Below are 19,731 nucleotides of genomic sequence, written 5' to 3'. Positions count from 1 at the left end.
CATTAGAGGGATCAATGGTATTTAAGGAGTTAGATGTAACTATAGAGGTAAAACGATATTTTGACCTAGCTAAAGTTATGAACAATTTGTGAAGGGTCGACTTGCCGTTGATTGGTTATATACATGGACACAAAATAAATCTATGGTGTGAAAAGTGCAGTTATCGGTCTTTAATGGAGTGACCGATAGTTAATGAAATTTGATTAATTTAATTAAAGAGTTTAATTAATTAATCTTATATCATTGAAGCTTATAATTTGTAGGTCCGTAAGGTTTCCTTGTTAGCTCACTAAAGGATATATAAAAGGAATGACTTGAATTGTTCAAATCAATTGCATATTAATGATATAATATGGTTAATTACAGATGTGATCTATAATGAAGAGAGAAAAATATTTGAATAAGATTCAAATATTAAAGAGATGTATATATATAAATATGTGATAAATATGTGTTGATTGATTATATACTAAATATGATTTAATATAGTTATTTAATTGATTAATTAATAGTTAATTAATTAATTAATTAATTTTTAAGAAGTAGAGGTAAATAAACATGTGATGTTCATTTATTTATTTAGTTATTATAAATATTAAATAAGATTTAATATATATGGTTATTTAATTATTGAACTAATTAATTAAATAGAATTTATTTAATTAAATTAGAACTAGAGTAGGAATAGGAAAGACTAGGAGAAGGGGGTCACCCTTCTCTCTATAAATAGGTCTTCATGGCCCATGTTTATGACACAGATGAAATGGAAATTCTGAATCCTAGTCTCCTACTACTTCTCTCAAAATCTCTCTTTTCTTCTCTACTACTTCTCCTTCCTCTTCAAGTCTTTGAGGCCACACATCCAATTCTTAGGATCCTAGAGAATAAACAAGGTTTCACTTACGCTGGTGTCCTTTGATCATTAAAGAGATGTTCCGGAGAAGATGCGGAGGGAATCGTGAAGAATTTGGGAATTTACAAAGATAAGTTTTAGCTTTTCGCTTTTTTCTTCTCTTACATGCATGTTAATCTTGATTGTTTATCTATTATGTTATTATTTTTATACCGTATTTTGTTTATGTAAAATCGAAAACAAAATTGCAAGGCAATTTTACGGTTTTGCTTGGGATTCTATCCCTTTATTGTCCACACTTAATGTTTACTGGTCAGCTGCTTGCTTATGCGTGAATTGCAGTTGCCTGCTTGTTCATCCAATCAATTTTTTTTTTTTATTTTCAGTTCCAGCTTCAATAACTTAAATTCCAAGTACAATCTCATGAAACTTCTTTCAACTTATTCCTAAACATCTCAACTATCTTACCTTAGAATTTCAACTTCTGATTCTTTTCCTTCAAGTTTGGAATTGACCAATTCTAACAACTCGTTCGTGTGGCCTTAGATTCTCGAACACTTGAAGAAATTCTTCAACCTTCAGTTCAACTCCATGGAAATCTGTGTCTAGCAACCTTGAATTAGCTTCTTCATAACTCAAACTTCAAATCAGTGGCAACTCTCCTCCCTTAGCAAGCTCAAAATGCCCAAACCGAGCTCTTTAACTTCAAACTCCCTTTTATACTAAGGTTGCATGCTCATGGAGTTCCTCACATTGACATCTGACATACTTAACTTGTTTTTAAGACCTCTAAGCACGCCACGTAGCTCACTAATTAAGTGTTTAAGTTGAAGGCTTAAGTCTCCTACCAATGCCTAAGCTTATGTTCTTGCTAGCCTTCAACCTCGACCAACGCATACCACGGCTAACACCGCATCCCCATTTGCTCATGCATCACTATTCAACACATACGTTGGTTTTACGCTTAGACACTTATGCTTAAGCTGCTCATAAACGTGTCCTTACCCCCAACACGTCTCAGCACTCCTCGTTTACCATGCGTTCACTTAGGAAAACCCAAGTACCCGCATACTATTCATCCTAGGTCTTCACTTACCTCTAAAGGCTCTTGACGCACACTTTCAGTTACACAGTCAATTTTCCACCCTTAGGTTCTTAAGCGCACAAACACCCATGCGTTCCTCACTTGTCTTAGCTTTCCAAAATTTGTCTAAGTGTTGGTTACCCTTTGTTACCCGAGACCATATATTCCTAACACTTAGAAGATTTTCCTCCTCTTAAACATTACAAACACATCATTCATTAAAATATACTTAGCTTATTTTTACATTAATGTTAACACACATATTTAACACATAATTAAGAGAACTTAAACTTAATTAATTAGTAAAACAAGTTCAAATGTTTACCTATTCTATATAATGATTTTACTTAATGGTATATAAGATAACTTTTACAATTTATAATATAATTAAGAAATATAAAAATTACTTTGAAACTTGTAGAAAAAGCTGCCTACATGTTTTTTTTTTAAAATGAGAATTCATACATGTATGTTATTCGGAAATAGAGAAAAATGAATTTGAAAAGAGGTTTTCGTAATTATTTTTGGGGGTTTTAATATAAAAAGATATTTAAAAATATTTACACTTTTTAGTAAAATGTTCCAAAAATACAAGCACATTTGAAACTTTTTAGTATAAAGTGTAAATATCTTTGGAATTTTTATTTATAAGAATTTCCCTTATTTTTTAGCTTAAAAAATTGAAAAAATGCAATCTAAAAACATCTAAATATAACACCAGAGTTAGTAAATCAATCCAAAATTGTTGTGGAAATAACTTCAAAATTAATTTGAAAATCTTAACAAATCAAATTTCAAAATTTAAATTATAACATATATTTAAGTTAAAAATTGTACCATTTATTTGATATATATACCATCAAGTGAAATAAGTAATTATACAAAATAATTAACACACATATATACTACATGATATAATTAATATACAATGATAGCCCTAAATCCTAAATTTTAGAAATCTAAAATATTCTAACGATGAATAAGAATATTAGATCTTGTGTAACTAATGAGCCTTTTTTCTCTTATTTTTATTTAAATCTCAAAAAAAAAATAAATCATCATCTTAAATGAAAATAAAAAAATTAAAAACGAGAGAAAAAACAAACAACCTTAAAAGATATGAAAATGAAAAAGGCAAAAAAATAATAAAGGATGAGAAAAACAGAAACGAAGAAAAGGAGAAGAAATAAATTAGAAAGAGGAAAATGAAAAAGAGAGAGAGAGAGAGAGATTTTGACTTTTTACAAAATCAAATCTATTTTTACTAATGGATTGTGTTTTTTCTTTTTCTTTTTCTTTAAATAACTCTATTTTTGCACTTAATCCCTCTCCTCTTTGTTCTTTACTTTCTATTTTGTTTTGTTTTTCCCTTCAAACTTCTAGTTCTAATTATAGCTTTCCATTCCTTTCTTCTTGTTCGAGGCTCTTCTCTGCTCTTCCATATTCTTCTCCCTGTTCATCCTTGTTCTCTGCTTAGTTTTTGTCATGTGCTCCACCGATTAATTGTAATTCGACGTTTGTCATTCTCGCTCCCTGATCCTGTTCTTGTCTGAGCTGGTCGATTCTCACTCACAGGTTCTTCTCAACTGCATTTGTTTTCTGCAGATCGTCTCTACTGCAGCCTTGATATCTAATCTGTAAGGTATTATCTTCTCACTTGTGTATCTTGGCACTGGAAGGCGACCTTCCCATTATTTTTCTGTTTCGTAATACAGTTCTCTCTTGGCCACTCGCGCGAAATTTCATTATTTCTATCTGTTCTAGCGAGGATCTTCCGGTTCGGGCCTGAAATCTCTACGATACTTCCAATGTTGTTATACGAGGATGTTAATTTCGTTTCCGAGCTAACTACTCTACTATTTGTTACTAAAATAATTTTCCATAGGATTGATTACCTAAATCATACTGTTAATTTAATGCCTAGTATTTTTCTTATTCTCTATTAAGATTCGAGAGAAGCACATTGAGTTTTTATTTAAACCGTGTATCGTTTTATTGGTGGGAATGGGCATTTACATACAACCAAAATCCTTCAATTATTGGCCATTCCACTGCTATTCGTCACTTTTGTGTCAAAAATCGTAGATGGTTATGCCCTTAGCAAATGCTCAAACTGGCAAGTATATTGTATTCTCTATGTATAATGGTTAGCGGTTGTGTGTGTTATTGCTACTTTAGCAGCGATTATTATTTGTTTCTCTTATATGTTTTTTTTACCTGGCGACTCATTCTTCCCACGGCATTTTGATAAAATATTAACACGCTTGCCACTTGAATGTAGGATGAAGAAGGGTTTTTATGGACTGCGGGGTAAAGAGTTATCTCTTGTAACCATTGCCTTGATGTGCATGGTTATTATTATGTTGACATGGGAGAAGACTCCTCTTCTTAATACCTTTCCTCCACCTCAGACTCGATTGCAGCTGTCTCCAGGTAATGGTTTGCTAATATTTTCCTTTCCATTAGACTTATTCGTGGTGCCAAAAAGTCAACGAGTCCTCTATGGAGCTGAAATTTCAGATAATTATAACACAGCAAATTCAGCCATTGTACAATATTATATCTCAAGCAAGATGAATTCTTGCATGATTTATGAAATTTTGAAGAATCGCTTTTCATCTAAATGGATGATGAATCATTTCACATGTTTAATACGAGAAACATTGGCCATTTCTCTGTACCTGAAAATTCTTAGAAAACTAATCATGTTTTCAGCATATGAATATGTTTGATAACCATGGGTGTTAGGTTATCTATGCACACCTTTGTAGAACAACATGATCTGTACGTGGAAATTCATGAGAATTTTAATATCCTAAATGGCTGGGCATGGTTTGAACCATGACGACTTTGTTCACAGTTAGTGCTTTTGAACTTTAGGTACATATTCATAATTGTGCTTCTTGATTTTCTTTTGTAGCATAGATCGCGGTAGACTGGTTAGTATTTCTCCTTTGGAGCAACAAGGACATACTGGCGAACATGTTCCCGTTTTTGAAGATAGAAACATTGTAAATAACCAAGAAGCTCGTGGGCCTTTTTCTCATGGTTATTCAAATGAAGAGGACACAGTATCTTCTCAGAATAAAGGTATATATTTTTAACTCAATGTTGCTAACATTTTTGTTTCCAGCATATTCAGTTTATTATTAGTACCTAGGGGGAGGTCTTTCTAGATTAGTTGTGATTTTCTTTTTAGCCAATTTGGTAGTATAGATTTGTTTCATTTCTCATATGTGGCAATTGTATGGTTGAATGATACAATCAGTACCTATAATTCTGGTTGAGCTTTCATGCTCTTGGTATATCTCTCTTGTACTTTGAGCATTTGTCTCACTTTATTATATTAATAGACCTATTTTCATTTAAAAAAAAAAAAAAAAAATTCTGGCCGACCTTTTCAAGCAGACATTTCTCTATTATGGTGTTGCCATTTTAAACTTTGTTCTTTGATCTTGAAGCCTTGTTTTCTTTATCTATATTTGAGCTCTCGCCTCTATTAATAGCATTCTTAATGTACTAGTTTCATCTGGATGTTGTAAATGTCATAGTAACTCTTCAATTAAGACCTCTTAATGTTAATTTTCCATCCAGGAAACCCTCTAGGTTCCAGAGAAACTACACACAAACAGATAGTGGAACTTAGAAATGATGGGAACTCAGGAAGTCCAGGAGAAATTATAGAAGATGAAACAATACATAACCAAATTGTGGTAGAAGGTAAAAAGGCTCCTATAAAGCAAGAGGTTTTTAAACCAAAACCAGAAAAAGTTGATGGAAAAATAAAGCAGGTAGTAGAAGAAAATTATTCAAGACAAGCAGAACAAAATGTTGATTCAGTGTCGTCGAATATATACAATGGCAGTACGATAGATGACAAATTGAAGAGGACTCAAGGTGCGGAATATATTTCCTCTTTACTATTTGCCACTCTGCAAATTCTACTCTGTTTCTTATATCCATGTGGACATTTGGATCTGGGGAATTAACACAGACCACGTTGAGTGTCGTGTGACTGTGAAAAGGAAAGGTTTCAGATTATAAGTTGATTTTTGTAAAAAGTTTGTTGAGCTTTGCCCTCAAGCAGCAACCCTTGTGTTATGGGCTTGGGGTTTCCGATAAGAGTGAAGCTCAAAGTCCTTAGTTCAACCCTCTAAGTGGGTCGTCTAGTAGTGAAAATCTTTGTTACCTCTTGGAGTTGGAGATAGGGCATGTGAAATACTGTTGGGTGGGTTTGGTATCATGGGAAGGACGCTCAAACTGGGTGTTAGTTTGTCTCTTTTGGAAATAAAAGCATTCTTCCACTTATAAAAAAAAAAAGCATTATTTCATTTATCCAATTTACTCTCCCTCTCTACTCTTTCATTCGATGCAAATCCCAAATAGAAAAATAAAAAAAATGAGGAGTTTCTTCCTAAGGCACCCTTAAATAAGTAATGGAGAGTTTACCAACTAAACAACCGAGATTGTCAGCCGATGCAGTCACTTGTGCAATTGGAATGTTTATGCTCGATATAGCACACCAGCACAAATTGATACCTTGGCTCGACATTTCTTTTAAGAGATGAACCAAGGGTCCCTTCCACCTTTAGGTAGAAAATTAATGTATCATCAGCAAAGAAGGAAGAGTTCTCTTTTACTTTATTATTGCCTACTTCAATGTCATTTAGGAAGCCGTCTCCAAAGCTCTGGACTGACATTATGCTTAAAACATCCATGATTAGAACAAAGAGAAAAGGGGAAAGAGGGCCCCTTTAGTAAAGGCCTTTAGAAGCCCTATCTTAGGTTTCAGTCCACTTGCACCCAGTAAAATCCAACAAGAACACAAGGAAAACAAAGGGGAAAGAAACCTATGTGATATGATATATTGGTATAACGATCCCAGGTTCACAAACAACACAACACAAGCTACAATATTGAAATAACGGAAGGGAAATCAAGAAAAACAGAGAACACAAACGAAAACACTCCAGCACATTCAAGAGATCTGGAAATCCTCTCCTCTCCTTCAGCCCTAGCCAAATTCTTCTCTCTAACACTGAAACCCAAAACTCTACAAAAACCCCTCGGACGGTCCCCACCAAAATAATGGCTTCAGCTCAATTAACGTCCTTTGTTCCCTTTGTCTCCTGTGTATTTCCTCTAATACCCTTCGCGAATAACTGTAGAGGATTGGGGGCCGCACACACTCATTCTCAACCCTTTGGTCCACTGTTAAATAAAAAAAGGAGAATTTGGTATTAGAATGCAGCTAAGGTTACTGGCAATCCACGTTATCCACGTCTGATCAAAACATTTCTTTTCAAGGCCATATGCAAGGTAATTTCAATCCATAAATCCTAAATTTTTTCGTAGCCTAATTTGATGATGATCCATCCTTCGGTTCTCACATTTTATCAGTTCATCAACTATTTCCTTGGTTTTACTCTATTCTCACTCATTCAACAAAGACAAACAGTTATGAGAGATCATGAGGCGGGGAACCCTTAAGAACCCACTTTTATATAATACATTTTATTATTAATGAGGCCCCTTTGGAGAGGAGGAAATATGGAAAGAAATGAAGCATCAAGGAGAAAATGAAACATCAGATCGTGATGGTCAATGTATTGCATAAAAAAATAAAATAAAATGAAAAACTATCAAGTCTTGGTGTTTGTTTGCTCCTAGATGCTTCATTTCATACCATATTTCTTCCTCTTCAAAAGGGTCTTACTAAATTCTGATTCCATTGCCAAGATAGGAGCCCAGTTCAAACCTTCAACCATCATTCTTCTACCTTTTTCTTTTCTTTTTTTCAGTAGTAAAGTTGCTGGAAAATTTCTGTAATTTCAGCCTCCATTTTCCTGCCCAAGAATTGTTTCCTTGTTAATTAATCAATACGTCAACCAGATTTTTCCTCCTAGCTGTACTGTGTATCTAATTGGATAAAAAAAGGAGGGATTCTCATATCTCTTCTGGAACCACGTTCAACAATAAAGGAAGAATTCTGATATTTCAGCTCACATGTAAGAGCTGCCTGCTCCAACGTGTTCTCATTATTTTGGAATTTGTGGAGGAAGCCACCTAATCCTCTGAAACCAATACTCTGTCCAGCAGGCACATGATAGGATTTACGGAAGAACCAACTAACAGCTTCATTGATGAGTTGGATTTCTGAAAGGCTAAGCATTAGGTTGTTCAAGTGCCTCATATTTTTTCCTCCTGACAGCTTTACGACGGCCCATTTGGTTATATCTAATCCTCCCATACATGTAACACCTAAGCCCTCACAGGTTTTCCTTTGAGGGAGAAAAGAGCTTGGAGTTCAAGCTTTGGAAGGGGAAGAGTTTAACTAAGTACCTGGACTATGCTTGAAGGAAGAAAATTTTCTTAGTGTTGGAGGCATAGTAGTTTGGAGTAAAAAATTTGGCTAAGTATCAAAACTATGCTATGAGAATAGAGTTGGATTCATATCATAGGAGAGGATGGAGAATCTTGGATGAGGTTAGCACATGGTGTAGTAGAGGAAGCATGTTGAACATATAGCAAGTGCATCCCAAGGGGAGATTTTGGACAAACTTTGGATGTATAGGGATGTGAGAAGCTTTGCTATGAGATTATGTTATGAGTCTAGGGAACCATGCGTTGAGCACAATGAATGGGTGCATAGAGAAACATAATGGGTGGATATGGAAAGCATGATGGGCACATTGGGTACTTTGGGAGAGAAATTGGCTAAGTGTTGGACAACATAAGACACCACAAATGGAGAAGGAAGCGTTGGATGCATAGATGGAAGCTTGGATGCATAGATGGCCATGTGGGTGCATAGATGGGTGCATGCTTGAGGGAAAAGAGAGATAAAGAGGGCACATGGTTATGCCTCGAGTCTGAAGGAGTAAGCTACGCGTTGAGAAGAAGATGGAAACCAAGGGAGAAGGAAGAGGAAGGAGGATGGATTGGCGCATGAGGTTGAAGTTGGGCGCATAGGACTAGGGTTTGGCACATAGGAGATCTTATGGATTCCCTTTTGGATCTACAAGGAACAAGATGGAGGCATAAGATAAACCCTTGGGGGAGAATTACACCAAGGAAGCCCAAGAACCCTAGTTGGACGAATGCCTAGGAGGGGAAAAGGTAAGGTGGGCACATACCCTTGCTATAAGCCAAAGAGGGAAATGGAGTGAGTAGGAGTCAAGTTGATATAGTTAAAAAACCATACGCCCAAAACTAGAGGACTATGCGTTGGAAACACTGTATAGGCGCATAAGAGGAGCTTGTTGGACGCATGTAGGGTTGTTGGTGAAGCAACCATGCGCCCCAACCTAGGTTAGTATGTGTTGATGTAGAAACTTGGAGAGAAAGGTCGGATTGACAGCAAAAAGGGGTACGTGGCTCAACCAAATGAAGTCTCGGACGAGCCTAAGGTGAGGTAGATGCATAATAGGTCATGTAAAAGGCCGGAATGACAGCTCAAGGAGGGCATATTCGTTGGACTTTGCACGACAGAGATATCTCAAGCTTGCATGCAAGTAGGAGGTGTCAAGGACCCTTGTGTTGGACTTAGCACCACTTAGGATTTTCATGCAAAACATGTGTCATGCGTTGGTGGCCTAGGAAGGGTGACAGGGACACCTTTGAAGGCCTATAAATACCCCGGGAGAACTTCATTTCAGCTCACAACTTAATTCCCTTCAAAGGAGACTTAAAATGAGAGTTTTGGGGAAAAACCAGGGTTTCGGGGTAGGGCCATGCACTGATCAATGCTGTCATGCATCCAGTTGAGTCCATGCATTGATCAGAGGAATTCCAGGGTTCCAGAAGTGTCCAGTTGTTTAGGGAAAGCCTGCCTTGCGTCCAACTGCTGTCTAAGAGTATTTAGAGGTCTGGTTTCATATCAGTAAGAGTTGGTAAGCTAAGTTTAGGGCCAAGAAGGTATTCTAAGGTTATTTTAGCCCTAAACATGAGACTCTAAGCTAATTATTGAGCTAGTGCAGGCTCAGGATTCCAGGAGGAATTAGGGGAAACCAGGGAACTTGGAGAAGGGCGATCCCTACTGACAAATTGTGAGTGGTATTCTTTAAAGGACTTATGCATATCTATATAAAATTCTATGCATATTTAGATGTATGAGTAGCTTGAACAACGATGAGAATATGAGGCCTGAGATGGTCAGGGGTCAGAAGACCTAGTTCCTGAGCCTGTGGCGGAACCTCACGGGATGGTCAGAGGGTCATGAGGGCTCTCATGAGCCTGTGAGAGGAACCTCATATGGGATGGTTAGAGGACCGATGGGTCTAGCTTCTAAGCCCATAAGAAGGGAATTTATGTATACATAGTAGTATTAAAAGAGATATGTTTAACTATCTACCATGTGTGTAGGCAGAGCAGGTAGCGGACTTGTTTGTGCTTGAGGTTTGAGAAGTAACCTCTCTATGTGGATATGCTATTGAGCTATTTGTCTCTAAAGGGTTGAAAGAGACCCTGTAAGTTGTTTACCACTCATTGGGCTTCCAGCTTACTCTTTTCTTTTATATTTTCGTTCGTAGATAGCAGAAGAGTCCAGGTTGCTGCAAGAGAACGAGGTCTGCCATGATTTAAATGTTTATATAGTAATTGCAAAGTTGGGGTTGGGTAAATGTTGTAAAACCCCTAAATCTATAATTCCTGTTAAATAGAAACAATAAGTTAATTCTATTTGTCTTTGATTAAATTGAGTTAAAACGAGTTAAGGTGAGATGGGCCCTAGATATCACAAAAGGGTGGTATCTGCCATCTTCACGCCTCCTTTCGGATTCGAGAGGTGAGCTCAGGAGGGGATGTGACAATACACGTACACCATTTGTTTTGCCATAAACCAAAGTCTTCAGATTCCCTCCAAAAGAGATTTCTATCATGATACAATGTAGAATTATGGACACCTGCAATCCAGTAATGAGGCTTATACGCTAACAAAATTTTTTGAGGGAAATAGTGAATGCACACCGGAGAGTTTCTTCTACCTTTGTTTAATAAGCAAGCTACATTATCACTACCATAAACTATTTTTGTCAATTTTCTCCTCTGCTATGTCATTCTTATAAAAATGGTATGATGCTACCATAGTCTTCGAGCCTTTGATTACGTTATTGATAAGAGTATACATTTTAAGTTCCACTCGCATTTATTTAAGATTTTTATAGATTTTATGTTCTAACAGTTTTTTTAATTTATCTGCCCAATTCAGCCTGCAATTATGCAAAAGGAAAATGGGTTGTAGATGAGGAGCAGCCTTCGTATTCTGGATTTGGCTGCAAGCAATGGCTCTCTGGCATGTGGGCTTGTCGTTTGACCCAACGCACAGATTTTTCCTATGAAAAGCTTAGATGGCAGCCAAATAATTGTGAAATGGAAAGATTCAAAGGTTCCGAGTTTTTGAAAAGGTATCCTTTTGAGAAACTTCGAATATTTCTCGCACCTTTCAGATTGAGGTTAACCTTTTTCCAATTCAACCCCATTTTTAACCCAGCTGACACGTATTCTGCAGGCTGGAAACCTCTTTGGAGGTTAACTTGTATCTTAAGTACTCCTTCAAGAAAAGGGATGATAGATCACATAAAATGTAACCTTGTATATTAACCAATAACTCCAAAGCGTACTAATGACCGATTTATCTCTGTTCCACCTTAAGTAGGTCCTAATAGTTTATTTGTATTTTGCATGATGCACTTTGGATTTCCAAGTCCTGGTCTATTATAATAAGTTATACAAAACAAAAAAGCTAATAATCACAAAGGTCAGGATATTGTCGAGCATATTCTATTCCACTTTTTTCTATTCCCTTGTGCGATCCCCTTTTTGTTTCTTCTTGTGTCATGGTAAGGTAGATAGTTGTGACCGTATTATAATATTTATTATTCTGATTCATTCAGGATGCAAGACAAAACTCTAGCTTTTGTTGGAGACTCTTTAGGCCGCCAGCAATTCCAGTCTATGATGTGTATGATCACAGGTGGTAAGGAGGAGCAGCATTTCGTGGATGTGGGTGAAGAATACGGCTTGGTCTTAGCTCCTGGCGATACACGCCCTAATGGGTGGGCATATCGATTCCCAAGCACCAATACTACAATTCTCTACTACTGGTCAGCTAGCCTCTGCGATGTGGAGCCCTTGGATGAAAAAGATCAAAACACCGATTATGCCATGCATCTTGATCGACCACCTGCATTCCTACAGCAATATATTAATAAATTTGATGTGTTGGTTCTAAACACAGGGCACCATTGGAATCGTGGAAAGCTCAAGGCTAATCGCTGGGTGATGCATGTGGATGGCAAGCCAAACAATGACAGGAAACTCGCTATGATTTGGAGTGCCAAGAATTTCACCATCTACAGTATCGTCAACTGGGTGAACTCTCAGCTGCCAAAGTATCCAGGCTTGAAAGCTTTTTATCGATCAATTTCACCAAGACACTTTGTGGGTGGAGATTGGAATACAGGAGGAAGTTGTGACAACACGAGACCAATGTCAATTGGAAAGGAAGTATTACAAGATGAATCAAGTGATGAGAGTGCTGCAGGCGCAGTGAAAGGGACGGGGGTTAAGATTTTGGACATAACAGCCCTCTCCCAGCTTAGAGACGAGGCTCATATATCTAAATACAGCATAACAGCTAAAGCCGGGGTTCAGGATTGCCTCCACTGGTGTCTACCAGGCGTCCCTGATACATGGAATGAGATTTTGTTTGCGCAAATCTAGTCACATGGTTACGGGATGCGAAGTCAAATGAGAAACTGGCTGCAGTGTTCTTGAATGAGCGAGTTTCTGATTACTATCCATGGTTTAATATGGTGGAAGGCTCGTATTTCTCTTCGTACTTTATACACCATATGAATTCCTATATTACACATAATTATAATTAGACACAGATGGTTTATAGTAACTGGCTGCAACTCAAATTGCAACATAATGGCAATTACCAAATGTGAACATTTTTATTCAGCTCGGAAAAAAAAAATTGACGGTGGTAACATTTCAAAATCGCATTGATCCTTATCAACTATTAAAAAATTAAAAAGGAAAAAGGTTTCAGACGGCTTCAGTTCCAGCAAGGGTTTTTTCCACGTATTCTTCAACCTCTACATCCGACTCTTCTTCATCTGAACCTATCGTTCGTTGGTGAAGGGTCTCTTGTATCATGGCTACACCTTTCTCCACCGGTCCTATTGCTTGGTTTATGGTCAATACGACATCCTTAACAACCTGCTAAGAGAGCGTTAGCATGAAATGCTAAAAGCTTTTGATCGCAAATGTGTATGTCTACTGACACTACTTACTCGTTGACCACCTTCGAGAACTATGTCCTGGACACTCTCGGTGACACTTGTCCCAGGGGCCTCCACATGGGTTTCTGTCCTTTCTACCAGAGCCGGTTTTTTATCATCTTTGCCTTCTTTCACCTCAACTGCCCCTTCGACTGTTTCTATGGTTACTCCGCTCGCAGAAACTGGTATGTAACGATAAGGCTCAGCAGAGAAAACAAATATATGAGCTACAGTTGCAATGGCCATCTGCAATTCATAGAAAATTAAGCAAAGGTAAGGACCGAAAAGATGAACACATATCCTTCAAAATAAAGCACTTGTTTTCTAGTTCGGTCCTCCTGCTAGACAAATCACTAACAGTGAAGTCCTGGATTCTCCGTTTATCAAGTTTCAACAATTAGGAAGAACCCAGAAAAGTCTATAGAAACCATGAATAAAACATTAATCAGTGCCATACGTACAGTAGTTTACTTGGAAGAATTACTTATGTATTGAGTACAAAGTCTAACATGTTGGAGAAGAAAATTTGGCTGCCAAATGCAAAAAGTAAGGCAGATTACTTCTATGCAAATTAAGAAATCCTGCAGTCCAGTTTCTAGTTTCCCCTCCTTTGGCAGAACTCCAAGTTCACGTAATAGAGCAATACCTACACCTTGCCACCATGTTGCAAACACTATGGCTTTGAAGCTAATGAATTTTGCTAGTGGCTTTATTGGTTTCAGTTGCTCGTGAGTTACATTATAAAACTGGACAAGACAATAGAGTGCCCACATCTGACTGAAGTTAAGTACCACCGCTATGTATGGATACCTACAAGAAAGATAATACAGCAAGGCATAAGCAGAAGTGAAACAAAACAAATGTACATCTTCAAGACTAGGGTAGAAACGTTAAAGGTGATGAACACAGTGGTAGTCGAAATGTTATTCATGGAGTTAAACTATGCTGTTTCTCTAAGAATGAACTAAAAAAAGAGGATTTAGATGTAAGAATGATAATATTTTGCTCCAGAAGGGATAGATTCCACTACAAATTTTGTAGAACATAAAACGTGTGCACTTCTTGCTTAATCACATATAGAAATTTAATCTTTAGAAGTAGAGAGCTGCATAATCAAACTATTCAATTCCCCATCATCATTGGTCAAAAGTGCAAATTTAAATACATACCCGTAGAACCACTTGAACTTTCCATCACCATACACTCCAAAAAGCTCCAATATAAATGCTAGGAATGCGGATGCCGTCTTCAGAATCATCTAAGTCACAAACAAATTAAAAAGAATTAAAAAAAAAAAAGAAAAGAAAACTCATTATCGAGAACAAGCTGATGAAAAATCCCAGATCAATCCCCTACATATTGAACGAGACCGAACTTCTCTATGGTGAGTAAATCTTTTCCGAGAGCACGCGGTTTCAGGAGAAAGTTCCACAATGTTCTTTGAGGCCTTGACCTCTTTTCTTCACCTTCTATTAGAGGTTCATCCAGTTGTATTGTTGATTCACTTTCAAGTAGTTCAACCACTCTTCTCTCACCACCTTGCATCATTAAAGAGAAATTACATGCTATAAAGAACTCAGAATATATTAATGAATGAATATTTGGTGGCACTATCGCCTGTACATACAACGAAGTAAGTACAACAAATTATTGCTTACTAGGCAATGTGGCGTATACCAAGTGTAGTCCTATTAGGGGGCAACTCACGAGTGTGTTTGGAATGCAAAGGGTTTAATTTACAAAATAAGTCATTTTGGAAAAAATTAGAGTGTTTGACAATTATTCAAAATAGTTTTTGGAGTAAATTTTCAACCATTTTGTCAAAAGTATTTAAATAAAATTGAGTTTTTTGGAAAACATTTTTTTCTCAAGTCAATCCAAACAAACCCTTAGTTTGTTAAGCTTGAATTTATCTAGAATGGTTTGTAGAAATTTAGGATTGTGCAACCTGTATTTGATTTTAGGCTCAAATAAAACTGAAACCTGTAAGCCAAACATCTCCTCGGGGAGTAACATGTATTTGCTTGATCCTAACTTCTATCAGGTCTTACCTAGTGTTCACAATTGTCTCACCACAACCCGACCTACAATAAGCCCTGTGCAACAAACAAACAAAGATAATATACGTCTGCTTCAACCAAAGAACATTGACTTACCATTTAAAAAAAAAAACCTTCAATATACACTGACCCTTGATTTCTTCAACAGATCCTTATTATTATGTGGATGCAACTGGGTTTCTGGTAAACAAGACAAATATCTTCTACAAATTACTGCATTTTTCTTGATGACCATCCTGTCTCCTGATCTTCAAAGAAACAAAAATATATTCCCCTCTTCACACATGGAAGCCAAATTATTACAAAACAATTTGTTGTTTCATTCTTTACTACGAGAGGTGCATCAGCCTCTGGCATGTAGACCTTTCATTTTTATCCCACATCCTGGTGCTTGTTCTTGTAGCAAGCTTTATCATCCTCCATTCTCATAGGAAACACTAGAAATCAATGTTCATTTCATACAAGAATAATTTACCAACGAGGAACTTGAAACCAAGATTCCTACTATTAAGAACTGTGTTAACTGTCCAGTCCAGGGCAGCTCCACCTGAGGAGAATATTTGGCAGTAGCATGCATTGGCAAGTTTTAACCTTCTGTGTCGTAGTTTATGCGTTTGAAATGTATCCCTCAAGTGTAGGGTTGATATTATCTCATTCCCTTACATACATGTACGCATGTGTCCACTCCTATCATTGTACATGCCATTGGTACATTTTTTTCATTTCGGAACCATCGTATGTTAGTCACATTCTCTTTAGTTTTTATATGTGTTCATTGTTGGGTTTGCAGAGCTAAACCAGCTTGTCAAATCATGAGGACAATGCCAAGACATTGTGGGGTCGGAGAGTGTCTGAACAATATAATACCCAAAGCCTCGAAGAAAAATGCGTGCACTAACTCAATGCAAAATGCAACACTTGATGCTGAAGTTTGTAGCACTGTGATGCTGCCACGTTTTCTTAAATGCATCGTTTGGCTGTTTAGTGTGTGGGCGAGTCTTTGAGGGTATTTTCTCGAGTAATTAACCCAAGTATGCATTTGTGTGGTACTTCAGAGTCAAGGTGCCCATTGTTGTGGCATCTTGAAATGTGATTTGTAGTGTGAGGTGGGGGCACCGTTGTAATGTCCACATATATAGTAGAACCTATTTTGCAAAAGACAGGATGTAGTTTTATGGTATTGCGTTTTCTCTCCACTCTATACTAACTTGATTGCTTAATACTGGTCTATACTACCGTTGTCCTAGCTATTTGATTGCTTTCTCCGTAGAGGTTTTAGTATATATTATTTGTCGTTCTGGTATTATTTTTTCTCCTTACTTTCCCAACTACCTAGGAAAACCTTGTGGAAAAATATAACAGTTAGATTGGAGAAAACAATCCACTCTAAACGAAAAACAGGAAGAAGATAAATAAGCAAGCCCGAATTCCATGATTATATTAACTATGAATGTATCACAATAACATGGGTAGGCCTGAAGCTTACCAAGACAAGCAATCAAATAACTTCCAAAAGAATACAAGGCGAAGGCTTCGTAGCAGTTCCTTAAGATGTCACATGCAAGGGAAAATCTGGGATTCCATAATGATATAATCTGGAAAGCAGAACAACTCGACCATTAGCGTGTGGTTATAGCAAAATATATATTGATATCAAACTCGAGGAATAATTTTTGTTTAGACTACACGGGAAAGAAAAGGTCAATTAAGTTGGAGAAAAGTTCACATGGAAGACGACCATGAAAGAGCATAGTAAGTAAGAAAATATATGTGCGGCCACGAGGCTAACGAACAAACACATTAGACAAATGGATTGAACGAACCAGCGCGAAAGAGAGTGGACTCACCGACTCGGTGGCATAAACAGGAACCATAAAAAGAACCGCAACAATCCACTTTTGTTCCTGAAACTTGAAAGCAATCAACATGCATCTCGTATGATCTCATCGTGTGTAAATGAAGATCCTAGCTAGGTCGTCACATTTCTATTAAAGGCGAACAAAGTGATGATAAAAGTGGTTACCGATGGATTGGAGTAAGATTTGAGATGCTGTAGAATGAGGAAAAGGGAGAGCACCAGAGCGACAACCGCAAAGCATGCTGCGATAATAAGTGCTGGTTGATAGAGATCTTCATATATGTCTTGCTGCGGTGTGATAGAAATTGATGTCTTCATGTTGCACGTCGTAATTTATTCACGTAAAGGAGAAGAGAAAAGGACTAACAAGGAAGTTTCGGCCAGACTCTGCAACAACTCTCTGTTCTGGTTTTCGGTTATCGCACTTCAAATTCTGCAACTACAAGTCTACAATCACTGGGAGAGAGAATATCGATAACTGCCACTGCAGCAGTCTGGCGTTTAGGCTGCACTACGGCCAACTCAAAGTTGTGATGTTCCGTTACGCGTGTGCGAAATACAAACTCTTTGTTTGCAATCTTGACACGCACGATTCTGGTTTGGCCGTGTGCCCAAGCCCCATCCTTATTGATTCTTTACACACACACACCAACAGTTTTTCACCTTACCTCTAAGTTTATATGGGAAAAAATCTACTAGTACCGTAATATTAACTCTCCCCATTTATTAATTGATACGTTGTTAAATGATTTACTAATTTATTATTTATCTATTTCATATACTTTGGGAGTGCTTCACTCTCTATATGAGAGTAACTTGATAAAATTACTTAGATGATTGATGAATCTCGAATAGACTAATCATTTCTTATCGCTGACCCACGTCCGCAACAACACTTTTAGAGAAGCTCGGATTCAAGATAAGACGACATCAATAATAGGCTATATTTCGATCAATAGATGGCTTCATGACTCATCAAGTGAGGGGTCATCACATGCGTGATCACTCACTCCCTTCGAAAAAGGAGCAGTGGCATGGAGCGGCTTCCGTAAAACCAGAAGGGTCAGACCTACATGGAGGTGTGTTAAGACGGGGATTGGTGACCCATATACGCTTAGCACACGCTTCGCACACTATACTCGACGATGGTAGCTCTATACCCTAAATGTCAGAGTCCTTCGGAGGTGAGATGCTCTCACTCAAATAAGGACTTCTGACAAGGGAAAATATTTTTTAATGGAGTTATCTCCTCAAGGGAGGTGAACCAGAGGAGAGGTAGCCCTCGCCTTTCAGGGTTTGAAGTGCTCGATTTCGGTGGGTGTTCCATTAGGAGTAATTTAGGAGTTTGTTACAAGGATGCTTCAACCAGGTTATTCTATTTCATCTCTTAGAAAGAAAAGAACTTAAATCAAAATACTTAATAGCATGGTGATACATTTATACAAAACTTCTACCCCGAGCACATGCAATGGAGCCATAGATAGTCAAGTAAAATCCAATCCATGAAATAATTTGACCTAGGGACAACATTGTTGTGGTAAAGTTCGTAATGCCAAAGGAATCATTACCGCAGGTTATAGAGCGGGAGGTTATAAGCGTCTATACCATAAAATCAATTTTTGACGGAATGAAAAATACATATATGATAGAATTGTAACTATAGAATACGTGTAACACCCAAAATTTCATAGGATTCTTTAGGCAAAGAGAGGAATTCAAAATTCAAGCCTTGGAAGGAAAAGATACCTAAGTACCTAAAACTATGCCTTGGAAGAAGTAAAAGTACTTAAGAAAATTTCTAAGTATTGGAGGCATTGTAGTATGAGGTAGGATTTTGACTAAGTATGTAGACTATGCTATGAACTCGTAGCATAGTAGGAAATGTAGCTAAGTGTTCAAACTATAATGTGAACTTAGAGGAACTCCAAATTGGTCTAGGAAAGTGAAAATTGACTAAGTACCAAGGATATGAGGAGTGGGGGCTTAACCTTGGATAAGACATTTCAAGTGGAACATATTTTGGGAAAAGAAGGAAGACTTAGATGCATATTAGGGTAGGATTGGACATGACGGATGCATACCAGGGGGCTTTGGACGCATGGGAAGTGTTAATGGGAGATGTTTAGGATTAAGTAGAAACATGAGGAAAGAATTAGTTTAGTATTGGAAGACCATACATTGAACTATGCACCATCAAGAGAGGAAGTTAGGGTTAAATGCATAAGGAAAGATTGGTGGGTATATAGGGAATTTAGGGGAGAGACGTTGGCTAAGCATGGGACATCTTAGGACACTACAAGAGGACGAAACCCTAAAGGATGTGGTGTTCGATGCATAGATGTAGTGTTGGATGCATAGAAGGCCATGTGGGCGCATAGATGGGTGCGTGTTTGGAGGAAAGTAAGGCAATGAGGACACATGGCTATGTCTTTGAGTGTGAAAGGAAGCTATGCTTTGAAAAAAAGATAGAAACCAAGGAAGAAGGAAGAAGAGAAAAGTTGGACGCATGGGTTTAGGGTTGGCGCATAAGGGGCTTTATGGGTTCCATTTTTGAGTCTATGAGGAGCAAGATGGAAGCACAAGATAAA

At 37.4% G+C, this 19,731-nt stretch overlaps 2 protein-coding genes across 3 annotated transcripts; one reads left to right on the top strand and one right to left on the bottom strand.

Annotated features, from left to right (window-relative positions):
* Positions 1–3,117: 3,117 nt before the first annotated feature.
* LOC120079936 (protein trichome birefringence-like 16) lies at positions 3,118–12,843 on the top strand. 2 transcript variants are annotated; one of them, XM_039034399.2, is made up of 6 exons: positions 3,118–3,579; positions 4,219–4,370; positions 4,863–5,027; positions 5,532–5,834; positions 11,146–11,341; positions 11,831–12,843. In XM_039034399.2, the coding sequence occupies exons 2-6, from the start codon at positions 4,220–4,222 to the stop codon at positions 12,657–12,659; spliced, it is 1,644 nt and encodes a 547-aa protein (XP_038890327.2). In that variant the 5' UTR covers positions 3,118–3,579; position 4,219; the 3' UTR covers positions 12,660–12,843. The 2 variants fall into 2 exon arrangements, with proteins under 2 accessions (XP_038890327.2, XP_038890329.2); XM_039034401.2 differs by lacking the exon at positions 5,532–5,834 and having other exon boundaries at positions 3,246–3,579.
* Positions 12,474–17,774, bottom strand: LOC120079937 (organic solute transporter ostalpha protein (DUF300)). Its single transcript, XM_039034402.2, has 8 exons — positions 17,309–17,774; positions 17,133–17,189; positions 16,772–16,880; positions 14,582–14,763; positions 14,395–14,483; positions 13,786–14,035; positions 13,238–13,471; positions 12,474–13,163 (listed from the first exon to the last, which is right to left on the bottom strand). The coding sequence occupies exons 1-8, from the start codon at positions 17,459–17,461 to the stop codon at positions 12,990–12,992; spliced, it is 1,248 nt and encodes a 415-aa protein (XP_038890330.2). The 5' UTR covers positions 17,462–17,774; the 3' UTR covers positions 12,474–12,989.
* Between the last annotated feature and the right edge of the window lie 1,957 nt (positions 17,775–19,731).

The sequence above is a fragment of the Benincasa hispida genome, chromosome 6, assembly GCF_027475165.1.
Source record: "Benincasa hispida cultivar pf3 chromosome 6, pf3_genome.v1.1, whole genome shotgun sequence".
Classification (NCBI taxonomy): Eukaryota; Viridiplantae; Streptophyta; class Magnoliopsida; order Cucurbitales; family Cucurbitaceae; genus Benincasa; species Benincasa hispida.
The sequence above is the reverse complement of the archived record's forward strand: the minus strand, read 5'-3'. Positions and strand labels throughout refer to the sequence as shown.

What these genes read in the sequence shown, in the direction of transcription:
- LOC120079936 (XM_039034399.2), top strand. Translation starts at nt 4,220, where the DNA reads ATGAAGAAGGGTTTTTATGGACTGCGGGGTAAAGAGTTATCTCTTGTA. An exon ending in CAAATTGAAGAGGACTCAAG is followed by an intron (nt 5,835 to 11,145) that starts GTGCGGAATATA and finishes TGCCCAATTCAG; the next exon opens with CCTGCAATTATGCAAAAGGA. An exon ending in GGTTCCGAGTTTTTGAAAAG is followed by an intron (nt 11,342 to 11,830) that starts GTATCCTTTTGA and finishes TGATTCATTCAG; the next exon opens with GATGCAAGACAAAACTCTAG.
- LOC120079937 (XM_039034402.2), bottom strand. Translation starts at nt 17,461, where the DNA reads ATGAAGACATCAATTTCTATCACACCGCAGCAAGACATATATGAAGAT. An exon ending in TTATTTGATTGCTTGTCTTG is followed by an intron (nt 14,764 to 16,771) that starts GTAAGCTTCAGG and finishes TAATGATGCAAG; the next exon opens with GTGGTGAGAGAAGAGTGGTT. An exon ending in AGTTCGGTCTCGTTCAATAT is followed by an intron (nt 14,484 to 14,581) that starts GTAGGGGATTGA and finishes TTTGTGACTTAG; the next exon opens with ATGATTCTGAAGACGGCATC.